General features: G+C 45.5%; 1 protein-coding gene across 1 annotated transcript in view; it reads left to right on the forward strand.

Annotated features, from left to right (window-relative positions):
* The first annotated feature begins 200 nt into the window (after positions 1 to 200).
* LOC143298061 (huntingtin-like) overlaps positions 201 to 21321 on the forward strand; it is a 78033-nt gene continuing 56912 nt past the window's right edge. Inside the window, 19 exon segments of the mRNA XM_076610736.1 lie at positions 201 to 300; positions 1392 to 1506; positions 2094 to 2177; positions 2473 to 2593; positions 4249 to 4388; positions 5614 to 5752; positions 6050 to 6191; positions 6485 to 6579; positions 6581 to 6670; positions 7776 to 7965; positions 8947 to 9119; positions 10574 to 11150; positions 13019 to 13177; positions 14355 to 14551; positions 15793 to 15894; positions 17514 to 17614; positions 18564 to 18825; positions 19952 to 20115; positions 20631 to 20773. Of these exon segments, the coding sequence (XP_076466851.1) occupies positions 1421 to 1506; positions 2094 to 2177; positions 2473 to 2593; positions 4249 to 4388; positions 5614 to 5752; positions 6050 to 6191; positions 6485 to 6579; positions 6581 to 6670; positions 7776 to 7965; positions 8947 to 9119; positions 10574 to 11150; positions 13019 to 13177; positions 14355 to 14551; positions 15793 to 15894; positions 17514 to 17614; positions 18564 to 18825; positions 19952 to 20115; positions 20631 to 20773 (2965 nt within the window). The 5' untranslated portion in view covers positions 201 to 300; positions 1392 to 1420.

The raw sequence follows: 21321 nt of genomic DNA on the forward strand, positions 1-21321 counted from the left end.
CCACTTTTATCTATATCAGAGAGAGAGAGAGAGACACACATACACAGACACAGACACAGAGAGAAAAATATATTCTCTCATGGGAGAGTATTATTGACAACTTCAATACCGCTCGCTTGTGTAGTTATTTCCCTTGGACCAGTCCGCAAACGGCACGAAACGTAATTATATCATTCTCAAACTGTTCAAAGCAGAAGCAAACCCAAGGCTTTTGGCAGACGATGTGATCAGACTTTCAACAACACAAGATGTAAACAGCTGTATTTGCACCGAAAGTACCTGCACTGACCCCACAGATTTGTGAGTAAAGAGTGCTAAGCATGAGGTTCCGACTGACCGTTTTTGACGGATCTTTCAGACACAAAAAAATGACAATCACAGTGTATCGATTTTATGTGGTGTGTCATTGGGTGGGTTCATTCAATGGGTTCGCCGATTTGTATTTACACTAATGGACACACTTTATGTTGATATTGTTGTTTAACTGCATCATTGAGTCTTGATGGTTTCTTGGACAATACATGAGCCGTATTCTTTACTTACATTGACATACTGACTGTTAGTTTTTGATAAACACTTGCAATGTACATTTCTGGTGTATAGATGTGATGTTAAGAGAACTGAAAAGCACATCATTTTCCCTTGAGCTGTCCAGTCTGGAATGGGTTACTAATTTTTATTTTGTATGACCCTGTGCTTTATGCAGATATATTACTATAAGCTGTTAAATGATGCATATCATCATGATCATTTGATTAATGATTTATCTCCCACACACTATCCCACTTCTCCTCAGTCATACACAGTTACTGTCGCTTATTACATTTACACCATTGATAAGACACCGTCATCTCTTGATGTGTTGTGACAGAATGGGAACTTTTTTCACTGAATAGTTAGGGTTGTTTTTTTTCACCGTTCAATCAGTTGTCACCATTATGTGTGCATATGTGTATGTTAATATTGAGAAAGGGGGGGAAAGTATGGGGGTGCGCATGCATGGTGTGTGTGTGTTTGTGTGTGTATGTGCACACATGTGTTTGTGTTGATATAGATTCAAAATAATGTGGACATAGGCCACCAGCCTCATACAGTATCACAGCTGCCACACTCAATGAAATATTTTCTATTGAAGTAAAATGCATGTACACTCAAGTTTTTTTTTTTGTTGTTGTTGTTTTTTTACACTCAAGTTCCTTTATTCAATTATTGGAGTGACTTAACCTTGCAACTGGAAAAGTATGGGCTTAATTTTTTTTTTTTTTTTTTTTTTAACATTAATTGTTTATTGTTATAACTTGTTAGCAGCATGAAATTTTATTTTGGATGATGAAATGATGACAGTGACTGAGTAAGTTTGGAAGTTGAGGAAAGCAGTGTTGTTGCAGCAGTTCAGTGTGACGACAGAAGGAGGCCCGTGATGGCGACCATAGAAAAGCTGGTGAAGTCCTTTGAGGGCCTGAAGGTCTTCCAGCCAGCAGGGGCCGGGGCCGAGGAGTCCACCAAGTAGGTCCATCTGTAGGACAGCCATTTTTATGTCTTTAGATGACAGCTGTCTTTCTCTCTTTAATATCATACATATCATGTCTGTCTGTCTTTTGCATTTTCTCTCTTGATGTATATAGTTTGGCTGCATCAGTGTTGTCTCTTTTTTTTAATTTGTTTATTTTTCAAATAAGATTTTTTTTAAATTAAAACATTGCAAATGATAGAGGTATGTTAATGTTCTCTCTGAGCCTCCTGAAATCTTCACTTGAAGGCATTCAGACAGTGTGATTTCTACAGAGTTGTAAATAGAAGGGGGGGATGGAAAATAATTAACTCATCATGAAAAATGCTGAACCTAGGGCCAGGATGGAAGCTGGCAGGACCAGACAGGGCAACCTGTTAGGTAAACATTGGAGCTCGGTTGACATGTGTTGGTGTCAAGGCCGATGGGGACTTGGCATCTGAATGTAAGTCAGGCATCTGCTATCTTTTTCTTCTTCTTTTTTTTTAAAGCAGATGTGGTTTAATGAATATGTATCAGTGAGCACACTATGGACTGCATGGAAACAATGTGTAAGCTCCATGCACTGTGTGTGATGTTACAGGAAAAAAGATCAGCCCCCCAGCAAGAAAGAGAAGATCCTTCACTGCAATGCTGTGGCTGACTGTATCTGTGCTCCCAACATGAGGTATGTGAGGCCAGCTATCGTTCTTGTTGACAGCTGTGCATGGTGATCTCTTTGCTTTGCATCAAAACTGCATCAGTTCATCATTATGCAGAACTGAATAAACTGAATTAAATGCAGATGAAAAGCACAGAAACATGGAACGTGGATAAAAAAAATGAAATAAAACAAGAGGAGAGAAAGTGAAAAAGAACAGAATGAGGTGGGGTTTCTTAGGGCTGTGAATACCATGTTTTATGTACAGGTGTGTCAGAACTGTATACCTCATTTGGTGTGTACTCAGGGCTGTGTGTTACAGGACAATAGCAGACTTCCCCAAGTTTCTGGGCATTGCTGTGGAAGCCTTCCTTACACTATGTGATGATGCAGAGGCAGATGTTCGTATGGTGGCGGATGAATGTCTGAACCGAACCATAAAGGTATACACATCCACTTTATCAGGTGGCAGCACCTGTGCTGAACAGATGGTGATTGCATTGCGTTGTGTTGTTGTGTACTATTTTTTTATTGCATTATATTGCATTGTATTTTATTACATTGTAATATTGCATTGCATTATTACTTTTTATCACATCAGATTTCTCTGTGTGAAATTCAGGACCATCCTTTTTTTGTTGTTGTTGTTGTTGTTGTTTTTTGTCTGCTGGTGTATTTATTTTACTATAAAAGTGAATTTTTCTACTGAATTTTGCCAGGGCAACCCTTTTAATGCCTGTTGTTTACTTTACATGTGCTAAATGCATGCTGTAACCAGGATCTTGGGTTATCATCTCATTCGAAGACCATAACTCAAGAGAGTGAAGAGAGGGGTAAGACAAAAAGCTCTGTACATGGGAATTGAACCTTGGACATGCTTCCTAGTCAGGCGCATTGCTACTAGGCCACAGCTCCACTGATGGTAAATAGGGAAGTAACAAAGACATGATGTATGTATGAAAACATGGATATGAAGCTTCAGTCTGTGCAGTTGATGCAGAAAGGACAATCACCAGGATGGGGCTGTAAGACTAGACATTGCAGCCACAATGCCTGTTTTTTTAGCTGCCTGAGAAGAGTAAAAATTTGGGAATGAAAATGATTCTTCTTCCCATAGTTGCATACAGGCACCGAATTTTATGAACAGTGAATGCAGTGTCCCTGAATACAGATCTCTGTGTTGTGATTTACAGCAAACAGAAAAAGGACAGGTGTTTGTTTCTTTGTAAGTCTTTCAGGTGGACTAGTCCTCTTGTCAACACACCTGTTAAACAGTCTTTGTTAAATGTACACTCTGAAGTCCATGTGCTGCAGTCTGGTTGTTGTTTTTTTAACACAGTACATCTTGATACTGAACTGGGACAGTGACAGTTGTTGACAACTTGGTGTCTTTGACTTGATCTCTTCAGCCAAAGTGGTGCCATTGATCTCTGTGCATGTGTGTGTGTCATAGTTCTGAAAATCATGTGTACGATTGTGGTTAATGTATGTGAACCTCACATCAACTTAGTATTGAAGTATTTTACATCTTTTATATATTCACACAGACTGACTGATTCTGGTCAATATCATACAACACAACTCTTGGCTTATATCACAGATTGACAAAAGCTTACAGTTGGGCCAACAGCAAAGTGAGAGCTACATGATCAATGGTTTCTCCACTGCAGTGGGAAGTCATTTACAGCTTAGTCTTTAGTGAAGGACTATGACTGAAATTAGGAGGCAGGATTGCACTGGCTCTTAGTGCTGCAGCCTTGGAGGCTAGTTGACCTTTGGGAACCATCCCAACACCGACTGTCCTAAAACCCTCTTGGCCGAGAGAGTGGGGATGTAACTTGGGCAAGACACTCTTCAAATAATCAAATTCTGGGCAAATTAGGACAACAGTTGACTCCTCTGCTATTCTGGTGGTCATAGTTGGACACGAATGACTGTCATACATACACAGGCTGACATTTAAAAAGGTCTTGTTCTTCGCTCAGTGAATGCTGCAAACTTTCCACCCCTCACATGCCAGTCTGTTTTAAGCCCTGTATATACTGCAGGTGAATTTCTCTTGTTGAGACAATAAAGTGTTGTGTGTTCCGATGGACAGACACTGCTGGAGACCAACCTTGGTCGCCTGCAGGTGGAGTTGTACAAGGAGATCAAGAAGAACGGAGCGTCACGCTCCCTGCGTGCTGCCCTCTGGCGCTTTGCCGACATGTGTCACCTCATCCGACCCCAGAAGTGCAGGTCACCCACTGTGTTCTGTTTTTGTGTCTTTCTGTCTGCCAGCGTGTGGTGCAGTTTGACATGCATTAGAAGGCAACAAAAGCAGTCCGGTTCAGTTTAATGTTTGTTGGGAACGGGCTTATTTAGGATGTTTGGAAATGTGATGATTTAGGTGTTGGGAAATGGACTGATTTAGATAGTTGGAAATCAGCTTATTTAGATGTTTGGAAATACACTGATTTAGATGTTTGTAAATGAGCTGTTTTAGATGTTTTGAAACTTGCCTATTTAGATGTGTAGAAGACGGGCACAACAGCCGTATGGTTGAAGGGTTAGACTTTCAATCTGAGGGTCTGGGTTTAAATCCTGGTTACAGCGCCGGGTGGGTAAAGGGTGGAAATTATCCAATCTCCCTGGTCAGCAAATGTGCAGATCTGCTAGTGCCTGAACAACCTTTGTGTGTATATCATTACAGTATGCATGCAAAAGATCCTTTTATCCATGTCAGTGTTCAGTGGGTTATGGAAACAGAACAAACCCTGCATGCAGCCCTCCAAAAACAGAGTATGACTGCCTATATGGTGGCTGTAAAAACTGTCATACAAGTAAAAACCCACTCATGTACACGAGTGGACATGGGAGTCACAGCCTATGAACGAAGATGTTTGGAAATAGCCTAATTTGGATGTTTGGAGATGGGCCCATTTAGAAAGTTTATTTACCTGACATGAGTGAGTCTGTTTTATTTCAACACGATTTCAGCACTGGGTGGTCGTCGCATTTGGTAGGGCTGTCAAATGGCAAGAATTGAATGATTGGACTGATTAAGATGTAACATCATGGGGATATCTGTATCTGTCTGTGTGTGTGTGTGTGTCTGAGTGTGTGTGTTGATGTTTCAGACTGTACACATTGAATTAATGAACTTGGCTGTTACATCATTGTGTATGTGTGTGTGTTTGTGTGTGTGTGTTGGTGCTTAAAATTGCAGGCAGTGCAAGAATGAACATGCATAATTGATGAATCAACTTTGATGAAACATCATATTTTATGTCTGGTGTGTGCATGTGTGTGGTATGTGTGTGTGTATGGTATATGTATGGTATGTGTGTGATGTGTGTGTATGGTATGTGTGGGTATGTGTGTATGGTATGTGTGGGTATGTGTGTATGATATGTGTGTGTGTGGTATGTGTGTGGTATTTGTGTTTGTGTGTGTGTGAATAATGTATGCGATGATGGTACAGACCGTACATTGTGAACCTGCTGCCGTACATTGCGCGGATCTGTCGGCGGGAGGAAGAGGCGGTGCAGGAAACGCTGTCCAACTCCATGCCCAAGATCTGCTCCGCCCTCATGGCCTTCGCCAATGACTCGGAAGTCAAGGTCAGGGGTTGCCACACCTTTCGGCTTTCAGCAGTAATGTTTTTTTATTGTTGTTATTGTTGATTACGAATATCATTATTATGACGTCTGTTCAGTCAGTGTGCACGGAGAGTGGATGTGTGTGTGTGTGTATTGTGCTTTTGACTTTCAGTAGTAATTTCCTATTATTATTGTTGTTGTTGTTGATTATAAATACCATTATGATGACGTCTGTTCAGTCAGTGTGCTCGGAGAGTGGTTGTGTGTGCACACACCACAGAGGCAGACAGTAAGCGGTGGGTGTTGGTGTGTGTGCAGGCCTTACTCAAGTCATTCCTGACCAACCTGGTGTCTCCATCTGCCGTGTGTCGCCGCATGGCCGCCAGCAGTCTCACCCTCATCTGTCAGTACTCGCGCACTCCTCTCTCCTTCTTCACCTACCTCATCACCGTCATTCTGGGTGAGTTGATTATCAGTGCTCCTGCACACTTTATGTCCTCAACACTGTCATTCTGGGTGAGTCTTCTTTTTCTTCTTTGATCCTGTAGTCTCTGACAGTTGAGGCAATACTGATCACCTGACAATGAGTTCTCTCCATCTGTCCCTGTTCCTCGTCTGTCTCAGGGCATTGCTCAGTTTCAGACCTGTTCATTCAGGGATACTGTCATCCCATCTCTTTGTCTGTCCTTCTATTCTCCTCCCCTTTCCTAATAGTCTGTAAAATGGGAGGTGGTGTTGTTTGTGTTTTTCCAGAGCTGGTTCTGCCGGTGGACAAGGAGCATGACGTGTACAGCCTGCTGGGGGTGATCCTGTGTCTGCGACACGTGTTGCCTCACCTGTCCCCCTGCCCTCAGCCCCAACTTCCAGGGCCTCAAGGACAGCTTTGGGTCCAGGGAGACCGAGAAGGAGGAGGGCATCAGCACTGAGCAGCTGCTGAAGGTGCACACCTGTGTGTCGAATCTGTACTGTCATGTGTTTAGTATTATTACTATTATTATTATTCTTATGAGCATTTATGCCTAATCTTGAAAATAAGACCAAAGCATTCACAATTAGATCACACAAGTAAATATCAAAAAGAAAAAAAACCTACACTGTTGTTTGTGTTGTGTGTTTGTGCCACACTGTTATGTGTATTGTGTTTGTGTCACACTGTTGTGTGTAGTGTGTGTGTCACACTGTGTGTGTATTGTGTTTGTGTCACATTGTTGTGTGAAGTGTGTTTTTGTGTGTGTATCACAATGTTGTGTGTTTGTGTCACACAGTTTGCAGTGTGTTTGTGTCACACTGTTGTGTGCAGTGTATTTATGTCATACTGTTGTGTGCAGTGTGTTTGTGTCACTCAGCATCCACACTGTTGCATGTAGTCTGTTTGTTGTCACAGACAGCATCCACAAGGTTATTTGTTGTGAGTTTGTGTTACAGCTGATGCAGCTGTAGTGACACTGTTTTGTAGGTCTTGCAGCTGTTGCGCTGTGCAAATTTTCACACCAATGGTGATATGATGATCACCTGTTTGGAGAAAATACAACTGTATTGTTGATATTTATAGAGTCCTATCCTGAATTAAAGACTAATGTTTAAGCGTTTTAAAAACACAGGTCGTTTGTACAACAGGCTGTCTACCTTGGTAAAGCTGACTGATAGTTGCCTTTAGGCACTCATCGTTGATTTCCCATGTCATTCTGTCAGGCTTTAGTCACACATGCGCATGTACACATACACACACACATATTTGTATTAGAGTGGATTTTACTAGGAAATGTTGCCAGGGGCAAAGTCTCCTGTTGGCTCTTTTATGTGCACGAAGTTCATGCTACACACAGCACCTTGGTTTATCACCTGATCCAAATGAATAGCAACCAGACCACCGCTGAAGGTCTTGGTGCAGGGGAAGAAAATTCTGGCAAGTGGGGTTTGATCCTGCGCCCTCAGATTCTCTCGCTTCCCAGGCCGACGTGTGTGTTACCACTCGGTCAGCACTGCACTGTGACATTTGTGGCGTCCAACATTACATCTGTATAGTAGTTGTTTTCATGTCCAGATCCTGCAGTTGCTGTTGTTCCACACGGAGCATCCAGACCACAACGTGGTGACGGCCTCACTGGAAGCCCTGCAGCAGATGCTGAAGCACCCCCACCCCACCCTCCTCCGCATTCTGCTGACCGAGGGCGGCGTGCCACGCACCTACATCTTTCAGGCCGACTTACAAGAGGCTGACCTCCGTGCTGAGAGTGAGTGGTGGTGACATTACCTTTGTCTGTGGAGAGAGAGTTTGGGGTTGGGGAGGGGGTTGAGGGATGGAGGGGGGGGGGGGGGTAGGCAAAGACCCCAAGGAAGAGGAATTTTGTTTAAAGTCCTGTCAAACATACTGGTGAGTGCAGACATTTTGTTAAAGTATTATTTTTCACATTTGAACTCATCATTTAAAAGGTAGGAAAAGAGAGGGGAGGGGGAGGGGGGGTTGAATAGTGAGTTGGGGGGAAATGGGTGGAAGAAGAGTGGAATCAAAGATGAATATGTGAAACAGATATTTTAGTATAGTTAAAGAGATTTACTTAATGGACCTCATTAAAGTCAAGTCATTAATTTCATGGGAGAAAAAACTGATAATGAATGTAAAAAGTGGGGGTAAGGAAGCTTGTCTGCTGGAAGGCAGCATTCATCTGATGCCTTTACACATAGTCAGTATGAGAAGGGTGGTTAGTCAGTTTGAGTATGGTAATTAGTAAATACCAGTATGATAGTACCAGTATGGTAGTTAATCAGTACTAGTATGAGTATGGCAGTTAGCCAGAACCAGTATGAGTGTGGTAGCTTGTCATTTCCAGTATTGGTAGTTAGATTGAGTATGGTAGTTAATGCCAATGTGATATGTAATCAGAAAGAGTATGGTATTTAGTTAGTACCAGTATGGTAGCGTGACTAAAGTAGGTAATACCGGCATGGAAGGTAGTCAGTAGTTAGTACCTATATGGTTGTTATCAAGTATGAATATGGTAGTTAGTATCAGTATGGTAGTTAGTACCAGCATAAGAAATGATATGGATACTTATATAGCACCCATCCTCGCTTAGAGACCAAGCTTTAAGCGCTTTATAAACAGAGAGCCATTTGCACAAGAGTGTTAGTATAGTATAGTAGTTAGTCAGTGTCAGTCAGTCACCTGTGAGGTGTGTGTCCAGGTGCTAATGACCTGTGAGGTGTGTGTTCAGGTGCTAACGACCTGCCCAGCATGTCAGACGACACAGGCCTGGACGAGGACCTGGACACGTCAGATGTGGGCAGTCGTTCCACCTCCATGTCCGGCTCCGACACTGCCGCCTTGACCTCTGACCTCGACTCTGTCACTCACACAGACGACACTATGGGGGCCAGCAGTATAGAGGTGGGTGTGATGTATTCATCAATGGTCCTGGGCTGGGTTGCATGAGTGATCTTAGCATCGCTAAGTTTGCTTAGTGATCTTAGCATTGCTAAGTTTGCTTAGCATTGAGGATGTTCCTACCTCTTCATTCTGTTTTTGTTTTTTGCTGCCCCATCATCTGCACCGTTTCAGTGGCATTAGTCCCCACGCCGCTCATTCTGAGTTCCCCCATGCATGGCCACACCCGCATTTGTCTGCCACAGTCACAGTGTCGGCAGTCTGCAGGGACCCATCGATGTTAGGTCACCAGGAGGCCAGACACCAGAGGAGACCCTGCACTGCTGAGTCACTTCAGTGGTGTTCAGTGGTGCCTGTTCTGATATAACGTACTTAGGACACCACCAACTAACACCCCTACTAACAACAGTGATGGATTATTTTGGAGCCAGACTGAGTGAGCATTCCTCCCAGAGTGGAGACCGCCACCACATCCCTCCAACAACAGCCCTACATGGATCTGCCAACATGAAAGACATTGACAGGACTCACCCCAAGTGTGGAAGTTTGTTCCGGATTTAGTGCTGCACTGATCACTCTTGCAGCCCATCCCTGTTATAAGTAGAGGTAGACACTATGGGTGTGGTCTTCAGTGAACTCCCTTCAAAACAGGGAACAGGGAGGGATGGTAAACATTGTGAAGCATAATGGCTAGAACACAATGGGATTGGTCAAAATGCCCAGCAGACTTTTGGATGGAGCAAAATGCAATTTTTCAACTTATTTTTCAGTTGATAGAACAGAACTGGATAAAAGCATTTCATCAAGTTATGACAAAAATTGTTATTTTGTCCTGGGACACAGAGGGTATCAGTTTGTCTCCATCTACAGAAACTTGGTGTGTCTGCTATTCTTTGTCTTTTTCTATGTGTGAAGTAGTCTGATAAGCATAGGGATGGATGATGGTGAAGAAATGAACATAGTGTATTTTTATACACATGTGGGCAAGGATTTAAACAACCATACAGACAGATAACTGTGAAGTGGTGGACACCATGAGTATTGATTGCTGTGTGTGGATGGATGTGTGAGTGGGAGTGGGACAACAGGGAAACAGTGTACAATACATTGGTGTGTGTGTGTGTGCGTGTGTGTGTGTATGTGTGTGTATTCTGATGTGTGTGTCATATATTGGTATGTGCTTCTTGATGCATGTTTATATTGGTGTCAATGTATATTGATGTGTGGGTATACTGATGTGTGTATGCTGATGTGTGTGTATATTAATGTGCGAAGGGGAGTGGGACAATAGTGAAGTGGTGTATATCATGTGCATTTATTTATATTAATATGTGTGTATATTGATGTGTGTATATTGATGAGTGTTGATTGATGTGTGTATATGGATGTGTATATATTGATGTGTGTGTGTACTGATGTGAGTGTCAACTGATGCACGCAAACCAATGTGTTTGCAGGGGGGTGGTACAACCATACAGATAGACGACAGCGAAGTGGTGGACACGGGTGTCATGGTGACCGGGGACAGCGACTACTCCAACGTGGAGATTGGGGACCTGAACGAGGAGCGGTCGGAGTTGTCTAACCTGTCGCACAGCAGCAGCGTGGACACCCTGCTCAGCATCAAGAGCATCAGCCCCAAGAGGCAGCCGCCCCCCACCACCCCTGAACCCAGCCTCCCCTCCTCCATCCCCCACGACATGAATGGCAACCCCCAGTACCAACCCTCAGAACCCGACGAGGGAGACATGTCAGAAGGCGCCTGCAGCGTGGTGGGGACGACCCCTACAGGGGTCAAGGACACAGGTCAGGACCTTGACATTGGGTCACTGGTGGACCGGGAGGAGCAGCCGTTGGTGTACATGCTGAGGGTGGTGTGTCAGCGCTTCCTGCTTCGAGGGGAGGCGGGGCAGCTGGTGCACGATCGTCACGTGCGCGTCAGCCTCAAGTCCTTGGCACTGGGCTGTGTGGCCTCCATCTTCTCTCTCTGTCCTCGCCTGGCCCTCTACAAGCTGGTACCAGGCGACGAGTCCAGTAAGATCTGTCCCCACAGTACAGTACAGTACAACACAGTGATATACAACACAATACAAGCTGGTCCAGTAAGATCTGTCCCACAATACAATATAGTATACACAACACAATGCAACACAACACAAGTTGGTGCAGTAAGATCAGTCCCGCAGTACAGCACAGTACAGTACAATACAATAATACACAACACAACACAATGCAACACAACAAAGGCTGTTCCAGAAAGATCTCTCCTGCAGTACAGACAATGCAATGCAATATCTTCTTCTTGCTCTTCTCCCTCATTCATCCAGATCCCTCAGTTGTGTGTCAAAGCCTGGTTTTTCCTGTCCATTTTGCAGTGTTGTCAGTCTATCATTCTTTCTGTCTTCCCCTAGAATAATGTTTTGGCAAGGCCATTGGGTCTTGTTACATGGCCATACCAGCATAGCTTACTTTACTTGATAGTGGGTGTGATGGGGTCTTGACTGGGGCAGGGGGGGGGGGTATGGGGGGGAGGGGGACAGTGTGAGTGAGATGTTGACTGGGATGTGTGACAGTGTGGATGTGATGTTGTCTGGGGTGTGTGATAGTGTGTGTGTCATGTTAACTGGAGGTGTGATAGTGTGTGTGTCATGTTAACTGGAGGTGTGATAGTGTGGGTGTCATGTTGACTGGGGTGTGTGACAGTGTGGGTGTGATGTTGACTTGAGGGTATGACAGTGTGGGTGTGATGTTGACTGGGGGTGTGACAGTGTGGGTGTGATGTTGACTGGGGGTGTGACGTGATGTTGACTGGGGTGTGTGACAGTGTGGGTGTGATGTTGACTTGAGGGTGTGACAGTGTGGGTGTGATGTTGACTTGAGGGTGTGACAGTGTGGGTGTGATGTTGACTGGGGGTGTGACAGTGTGGGTGTGATGTTGACTGGGGGTGTGACGTGATGTTGACTGGGGAGTGTGACAGTGTGGGTGTTATGTTGACTTGAGGTGTGATAGTGTGGGTGTTATGTTGACTGGGGGTGTGATAGTGTGGGTGCGATGTTGACTGGGGGTGTGACAGTGTGGGTGTTATGTTGACTGGGGTGTGTGACAATGTGGGTGTTAAGTTGACTGGGGGTGTGACAGTGTGGGTGTGATGTTGACTGGGGGTGTGACAGTGTGGGTGTTATGTTGACTGGGGGGTGTGACAGTGTGGGTGTTAAGTTGACTGGGGGTGTGACAGTGTGGGTGTTATGTTGACTGGGGGTGTGACAGTGTGGGTGTGATGTGATGGGGTCTTGAATGCGGTGTGGGGTGTGACATTGTGGATGTGGTGTGATGGGGTCTTGACTGAAAAGTGTGACAGTGTGGTGTGATTTTGACTGGGGGGTATGACAGTGTAGCTGTGGTGTGGTGATGGGGGGTGTGAAAGTGTGGGTTTGGTGTGGTGATGGGGGATGTGACAGTTTGTGTATGATGTGTTGTTGGGAGGTGTTACTGTACCTGTGGTGTGGTGATGGGGAGTGGGTAGGGGGATGACAGTGTTGGTGTGATGATGTGGGGGGGATGACAGTGTGGGTGTGTGGTGATGGGGGGGATGACAGTGTGGGTGTGGTGATGGGGGGTTGGTGATGACGGTGTGGTGTGGTGATGGGGGTTGATGACAGTGTGGGTGTGGTGTGGTGATGGGAGTTGATGACAGTGTGAGTGTGGTGATGGGGGGGATGACAGTGTGGGTGTGGTGTGGTGATTGGGGTGATGACAGTGTGGGTGTGGTGTGGTGATTAGGGGGATGACAGTGTGGGTTTTGTATGGTGATGGAGTCTTCACTGGGGGGAGGGAGGGGGGATGATAGTGTGGATGTGATGAGATGTTCACTTAGGGATGGTGGCTGTGGTGTGTGTGGCAGGTCAAGACCTGAGTGACGTGCTGCTGTATGCGAGTCACCCCGACCACCAGCTGAAAGGACTGACGGCCCTGGCTGTGGGGTCCCTCATCCATGCTGTGCTGGTGGAGGGTCGTGGGGACTTCCTCTTCTGGTGCCACATGCACGGCTCCCCCGACAATGGTATACACCACTTTTGTCTGTCACTGCTCTGTACTGTCAGTTCCCTGATAATGGTACATCCCTTTTGTCCGTCACTGTGCTCTGTATTGTCACTTCCCTGATAATGGTACATCCCTTTTGTCCGTCACTGTGCTCTGTACTGTCACTTCTCAGAGAATGGTACACCCCTTTGTCACTGTGCTCTGCTCTGTCACTTCCCTGATAATGGTTCACCCCTTTGTCACTTCTCTGTACTGTTACTTCCCTGATAATGGTACACCCCTTTGTCTGTCACTGTGATCTGTACTGTCACTCCACAGATTAAGGTACGTCTTTTTGTCGCTTTTGCTCTGTTCTATCACACCACAGATAAAAGTATGATTTGCAGTCACCGCACCCCACAGACACCATAGGCATTGATACAGTGTGTGATGTGAAGTCACTGTACTCCACAGACACATTGGTACAGTGTGATTTTTAATAATAATGAAAATAATAATGGTATTTATATAGCGCTGAATCTTGTGCAGAGACAAATCTAAGCGCTTTCACACCAGTCTACAAATACTATCACTGTACTCTACAGACACCATCAGCATTTATGCAGTTCATGATGGGCAGTCACTGTACTCCACAGATACTATCACTATACACCACAGATACCATCAGTATTCATACAGTTCATGACTGGCAATCACTGTACTCCACAGATGCTGTCACTATGCTCACAGATGCCAGCAGCATTGATACAGTTCATGAAGCACGGTCACTATACACCACAGACACCATCAGCATTCATACAGTTCTTGATGGGCAGTCACTGTACTCCACAGATACTATCACTATACACCACAGACGCCATCAGCATTCCTACAGTTCATGATGGGTAGTCACTGTACTCCACAGATACTATCACTATACACCACAGACACCATCAGCATTCATACAGTTCTTGATGGGCAGTCACTGTACTCCACAGATACTATCACTATACACCACAGACACCATTAGCATTCCTACAGTTCATGATGGGCAGTCACTGTACTCCACAGATACTATCACTATACACCACAGACACCATCAGCATTCCTACAGTTCATGATGGGCAGTCACTGTACTCCACAGATACTATCACTATACACCACAGACGCCATCAGCATTCATACAGTTCATGATGGGCAGTCACTGTACTCCACAGATACCATCAGCATTCAGCACCTATTGAAGACCCTGGTGGGGATCCTGGATGATGACTCCTCTGTGGCGACCCGCCACTCCCTCACCGCCCTCCAGCTCTGTCTGCCCCTCCTCCTCGACAGCTGTCATGGCCGCCTGGGCCTTCAGCTGCTCCTCGACCTCATCAAGGTCAAGGCCAACCCCTACTGGCTGGTCAAGGTATAACTGGTGTTGCTGGTTCTAGTAGTTTGCTGGTTATCGGATCTGATGGACATTTTGCATTAGGATATATAGATATGTTGATGTGATATGATCATATGGATATTCATATAGCACCTATCCTCAGTCAGACACCAAGCTCTAAGCACTTAACAAGCATGGGGTCATTTGCACATCAAACGGCCTATCTGGATAGAGCCGACTCACAGCTGCCTTTGGGCACTCATTATTCGTTTCCTGTGTCATTCAGTCAGGTTTCTGTCATGCACACACACTCAAATTCAACACAGACATGTAACGTTTTATGTGTTTGACCATTTGGTTTTATTTTCCCCACCATATAAGCAGCCATACTCCATTTTCTTGTTTCCATAACCCACCGAACGCTGACATGTATTACAGGATCTTTGACAGGTGTATTTGATCTTATGCGTGCATAAGCACACAAAGGGGGTTCAGGTACCAGCAGGTCTGCACATATGTTGATGTGGGAGATCAGAAAAATCTCCACCCTGAACCCACCAGGATCAAATTCAGGAAACTCAGCTGAGAACCCAGCACTTTAACTACTTGGCCACCACACCTGTCGAATATAGAATACTCCACAGATATTTTACATACCCACCATCAAACATATTTAAATATCAGTCATACATGTATATATCTTGTCAATATATTTGCCTGTTTAAACATTTTGCTGGTTCATGTATTGCACAATAGTCTTGTCTCCACTCCAGTTCGCATATATATATATACACACACAGGCACACATACATACATCCACAGGCACAGGCGCACATACACGCACACACACACACATATTTTCTGCCATTTCTTCTGTTGTTTCTGTCATCTTCTCCCTGCCGTCCAGTTCCTCATTCTTCTATTTGTTTTCAAGCAAACTCATTGTTTGCCTTGGTATTAGACACTGATGACAAATTGTGTTTGTGTGTGTACTGGTGGATGCTGGATGAAGATGGAACATGTTTGGTGGGCAGTACATATGATGTTGACTGTACCATGTGATAATCCAGACAGGTGATGGAGAGGACAAATAACACAGGTGACAGGTGGAGCGGATGAATAGCACAGGTGGAGTGGTGTGTTTGTATGTGAACTGGTGAATTGTGGATAATGAGTACACTTATGATCATGACTGTGATATGTGATGATGCAGACAGGTGAAGGCTGGATGAAGAGTACAGGTGTCAGGTGTGTTGTATGTTGTTGTTTGTTGTCAGGTGGAGTTGCTGGACATCCTGGGCTCCCTGAACTTCAAGAAGATCAGTTACCTGGAGTCCATCAGTGATGACATCCAGCAGGGAGACCATCACTTCCAGGGGGTGAGTCATCTCCCCTGTCACCTCTCTGCCTCACTGGGACTGTGGCTGGCCATCGTCTGTCCAATACATGTCACTAGTTTGTATCACAGACTGACATAAGCTTACAATTTGGCCACCAGTATAGCGAGAGCTGTATGATAAATGGTTTCTCCATTGCAGTGGGAAGTCATTTATGGCTTAGTCTTTTGTGAAGGACAATGACTCTCAAACTAGGAGGCAAGAGTGCACTGGCTCTTAGTGCTGCAGCCCCGGGGGCTAGCTGGCCTTTGGAAACCATCCCAACACTGACTGTCCTAAAACCCTCTTGGCCGACAGAGTGGGGATGTAACTTGGGCAAGACACTCCCCAGTATAATCAAATTCTAACCCAGATAGTTGGGACAGCAGTTGCCTCCTCTGCTGTTCTGATGGTCATAGTCAGACATGACTGACTATCATACATGTACAAGTTTCAGTTTTAAGGTATAAAAGCGTGAAGACTGATCCATATTCGCTACATTTGCTCTCTTTTTTTTTAATTCATGGGAGAGATATCTTACCTAAGCATAAATCTAGTGCCCTGAGAGCCTACCCTAGGTTTGTATAAATTGTTTGTATCACAAGGTGTGGTTCAACAGTGACTAATCTGTGTGTCTGAAGTTCCTTCAAAGGGGAGGCAACTTAGTATGTCCCATTAGACGACAGCTGTTTTGCTTCGTGGGGCCTGCTACTTAATCCGGGCAGCCCGTTGATAAGAAGCATTCCAAATGGAAGAAAGAGTAGCTCCCCTTAATGGGCTGGGATCTTTCTGCTGTCAACAATGTGGCTGACAGAAACAAATAATGATAATAATAAGGATATAAAAAATTTAAAAATGTGTATATAACGCTATATCATGTGTGGAAACAAATCAAAGTATAAAAGGAAACATCAGTTTTCTCTGAAATGAGAGTAAAAGACTTTAATAGTAACAATCTCAAATTTCTTTTGAAATCAATCATAGGAAAAGACCTGGTTTGTATGAATCTGTAAAAAGGGGTAAATCTCTTCAGGAGATTGAAAGATGTTTATGAAATTCCCAAGATGAAGAACTGGACACAGCACCACAAGCCAGAAGGGCTGTGTGAATGATGCAGAAAATGTAAATATAGACTTAGTTATATATGGAGATCTGTCTGAGTGAGTGTATAAAAAATGATATCATCTGTATATCACTCTGTATGTGAATGTGAGGACTGATAACTGTATATCTATGAGTGTGTATCTGAATATCTTTGTGTGTGTAAGATAACGTGTGTGTGTGTGTGTGCATGTGTGTGTATGTTAGTGTGTGTGTATGAAGACAGAAAGAGAGAGAACTGATATCTGTATTTCTACCTGTGTGTATGTTTGTGTGAGAGAGAATTGATAACCTATGCATATCTATCTACCTATATGTGTATGAGAATCAATATTTATATATATATATATTTTTTTTTTTTTATTATTTATCTGTGTATGTGTGTTTCTGCATACCTGTGTGGTACATCTGTGCGTGTCTGTGTACCTGTGTAATATATCTGTGTTTCTGTATACATGTGTGATATATCTGTGTAGTGTGTGTATACCTTTGTTATAACTGTGTATATGTGTGTGTGACAGAGAATGCAGCTGCAACAGCACTACTTACAGCGGGTCATCCTGCCTCTGCTGGGTGATGATGACGGCCGTGTTCGTCAGGCTGCCTCCGCTGCTCTGAACAGGTAGGTCACCTGTGGTGCACCCACATGCGTTGTGTGTGTGTGTGTGTGTGTGTGTGTGTGTGATCATAGGGTGTTTTTTTCTGTTGAAAGGCAGAAGTGTGTCTGTGTGTATCATCCTCACAGGTCTCATGTTGTTAGCACTAAACCCACCAGGACAAGGGGGAGGGAGTGGGGGGGGGGGAGTCAGAATTCTAGCTCATATATGGAACTCAAACCCTGTGCACAATCGCTTCCTAGTATGTCTTAACCAAACAGTCAGTATGGCCATTATAAATGATCGTGAGCACAGCTTCACTTGTTGTTTTTTTTACGTTTATATTAGTTACATGAAATACACAACATTTTCATGTGCACCCCCAACCCCCACCACGGTGGTTTCCTGAAACATACACATCTTGTCTTGTCTTGTCGGTGCGCATTCCCGCTAGGCCACTGCCTGCTGATCTTATGTTGTCATCACTGAACCCACCAGGACAAAGGGGGTTTCAAAATTCTGGCCCAGTATATAGGGTCTCTAACCACTGTACACATGCTTTCTAGTATGTCTTAACCAAACAGTTGGTATGGCCATTATGAATGATAGTGAGCACAACGCCAGTTGTTTTTCACATTTGTATTACTTACATGCAACATGCAACATTTTCATTTACACACCCCACCCATCCCGGTTTCCTGAAACAAACAAACACATCTTGTCTCGTCTTGTCGGGGCATGCATTACCGCTAACATTTTCATGTACACTACCACCCCCCAGCCCCCACCACCCACTTGAGGTTCCTGAAACAGACACATCTTGTCTAGTCCAGTCGGGGGCATGTATGTACACGAGTGGGCTTTGATGTGTATGACCGTTTTTACCCCACTATGAAGGCAGCCATACTCCGTTTTCTGGGGTACGCATTACATTACCGCTAGGCCATTGACTGCCCTGCACCCTGTGTTTTTCAGGCTCATCCCCCAGCTGTTCTTCCCTATGGACAACCCGCAGCATGACCCCATCATCTCGGCGGCCAAGGACGAGTCAGACAGCCTGCTGTCCCCGATCCTGTACGAGCTGTCCATGGAGGCCCCACCCCTGGTGCAGGGGCTGGTGGCCCCCTACCACTTTGACGTACTGCAGGAGGTGGGGCCCGGCCTGGAGAGCTCCCTGTCCCGCGTCGTGCACCTCCTCATGCACCAGCTGTTGGTGTCCCAGTCACGCTTCATGACCGTCAGTATACCCTCTGTCTCCGTCTGTCTGTCTGTCGCTCTGTTTCTGTTATCTCTGTCTGTGTCTGTCTCTCTTTCTCAGTCTCTCTCCCTCCACCAGCTGCTGGTGTCCCAGTCACGCTTCATGACCGTCAGTGGATACACCCACTGTCTGTCTGTACCTCTCTTATCTCTCTCTCTCTCTCTCTCTCTCTCTCTCTCTCCACCAGCTGCTGGTGTCCCAGTCACGCTTCATGACCGTCAGTGGATACACCCACTGTCTATCTGTACCTCTCTTATCTGTCTGTCTGTCTCGCTCTCTCTCTCTCTCCACCAGCTGCTGGTGTCCCAGTCACGCTTCATGACCGTCAGTGGATACACCAACTGTCTGTCTGTACCTCTCTTATCTGTCTGTCTCGCTCTCTCTCTCTCTCTCTCTCTCTCTCTCTCTCTCTCTCTCTCTCTCTCCACCAACTGCTGGTGTCACAGTCATGCGTCATGACTGTCAGTGGATACACCCTCTGTCTCTCTCTGTAGCTCTGTTTCTGTTATCTCTGTCTGTGTCTGTCTGTCTGTACCTCTGTCTCTGTTATGTCTGTCTGTCTTTACCTCTGTCTCTGTTATGTCTGTCAGTGTCTGTCTCTCTTTCTCTCTTCCTCTCTCTCCCTCCACCAGCTGCTGGTGTCACAGTCGTGCTTCATGACTGTCAGTATACTGTCTGTCTCTGTCTGCCTGTGGCTCTGTTTCTATTATCTCTGTCTGTCTGCCTCTCTTTCTCCCCTCCACCAGCTGCTGGTTTCTATTATCTCTGTCTGTCTGCCTCTCTTTCTCCCCTCCACCAGCTGCTGGTTTCTATTATCTCTGTCTGTCTGCCTCTCTTTCTCCCCTCCACCAGCTGCTGGTGTCGCAGTCATGCTTCATGACCGTCAGTATACCCTCTGTCTCTCTCTGTCTGTCTGTTATATCTGTCTGTCAGCACCTCTGTCTCTGTTATGTCTGTTTCTCTGTCTGTCAGTCTGTCTGTCTCTCTCTGTGTCTCTCTCTCTCTTGCTCCCTCTCACTGTCTGTCTCTGTCTATCACATGCACAGTGTGATGATGTCAGTGACATGCCCCTGAAAGTTGTACCATGGTGTGTATGTACCCACAGAGTGGGTGTTGCCGGGCGCTGTGCACCCTGTCAGAGCAGTACCTGGTGACGCCCTACGCCTCAGCCTGGGGTTGTGGTCCTGCCAAGCAGCTCACCTCCCAGGACACCTCATCCACCCGCGTCAACCTCAAGAGGCCGCCCTCCAGGTCCCTCAGCTCCTCCAGGTCTGTGGAGGGTGTGGGGGGTGCGTGTGTGTGTGATGTAGGGGCTGTAGAGTGGGGAAAGGGGGTGTGGTTGTGTGTGTGTTTGTGAAGTGTGTGTAATGCCTGCATATTGGGGTGAACAAAGAGTGAAATGTTCAGTATGTCTGTTTTAAGATTTGAAATTCATCTCTGAGGTGGTACACACATGCACACACTCGCACAGGCATGCAAATGCACACACACACACACACACACACACACACACACACACACACACACACACACACACAGAAAGAAGTTGCATGCACATTTACACACACACACACACGTGCACACATACATGCACACACACACACACGCACACACACACACACACCACCTGTCAGTGACACACTCTATACACTGTGTGTGTGAGTTCTCTTCCATGAGCATGGATGAGCTCACACACGCACGCACGCACGCACGCACACACACACACACACACACAGTGTACAGAGTGTATCAGTGACTGGCATGGTGTGTGTGCATGTGTCCAGTTCCATGAGCCTGGAGGAGCTGACAGCAGGGATCGGTGGGGGGCCTCTGCCAGTCATCCTATCCCTCATGCTGTCCACACAGGCCACCCTGGACCTGCCCACCCATCAGGACATGCTGCAGCTGGCTGGCAACCTCATCGCTGGTACGCCCCACCCCACCACCCCCTCGACCCTCTACCCTCTCTGGGGGTTTTTGTCTGTGTCTCTCTGTGTCATCATGTGTGCTGTCTGTGTCGTTTTGTGTACTCACTTTTGTCGTTGTGTGCACTCTTTGAGTGTCGTCACCTGCACTCTTTGCCTTCGTGTGCTCTGTATTTGTGTGTATGTGTGTCATCATGTGCTGTTTTTCTCTTCATGTGCTTTCTGTGTGTGTCTTTGTGTCATTTTTGTGTTATCTTGTTCACTATCTGTGTCATGGCGTGCTTTCTGTGTGTCTTTGTGTCATCGTGTGCTCTCCATGTCTTAATCTGCTTTCTGTGTGTCTTTGTGTCATCGATAGCTTTCTGAGTCTTAATGTGCTTTCTGTGTCTTTGTGTTATGGGCACTCTCTGTGTCATCATGTGCTCTCTGTGTGCCTTCATGTGCTCTGTGTGTTGTCATATGCACTCACTGTGTCATCAGCTGCACTCAGAGTGCCATCATGTGCTCTCTCTGTGTCATGTGCACTCTCTGTGTCATGCGTGTGTTGTAT

The sequence above is a fragment of the Babylonia areolata genome, chromosome 2 (assembly GCF_041734735.1).
Source record: "Babylonia areolata isolate BAREFJ2019XMU chromosome 2, ASM4173473v1, whole genome shotgun sequence".
NCBI classification, from domain to species: domain Eukaryota; kingdom Metazoa; phylum Mollusca; class Gastropoda; order Neogastropoda; family Buccinidae; genus Babylonia; species Babylonia areolata.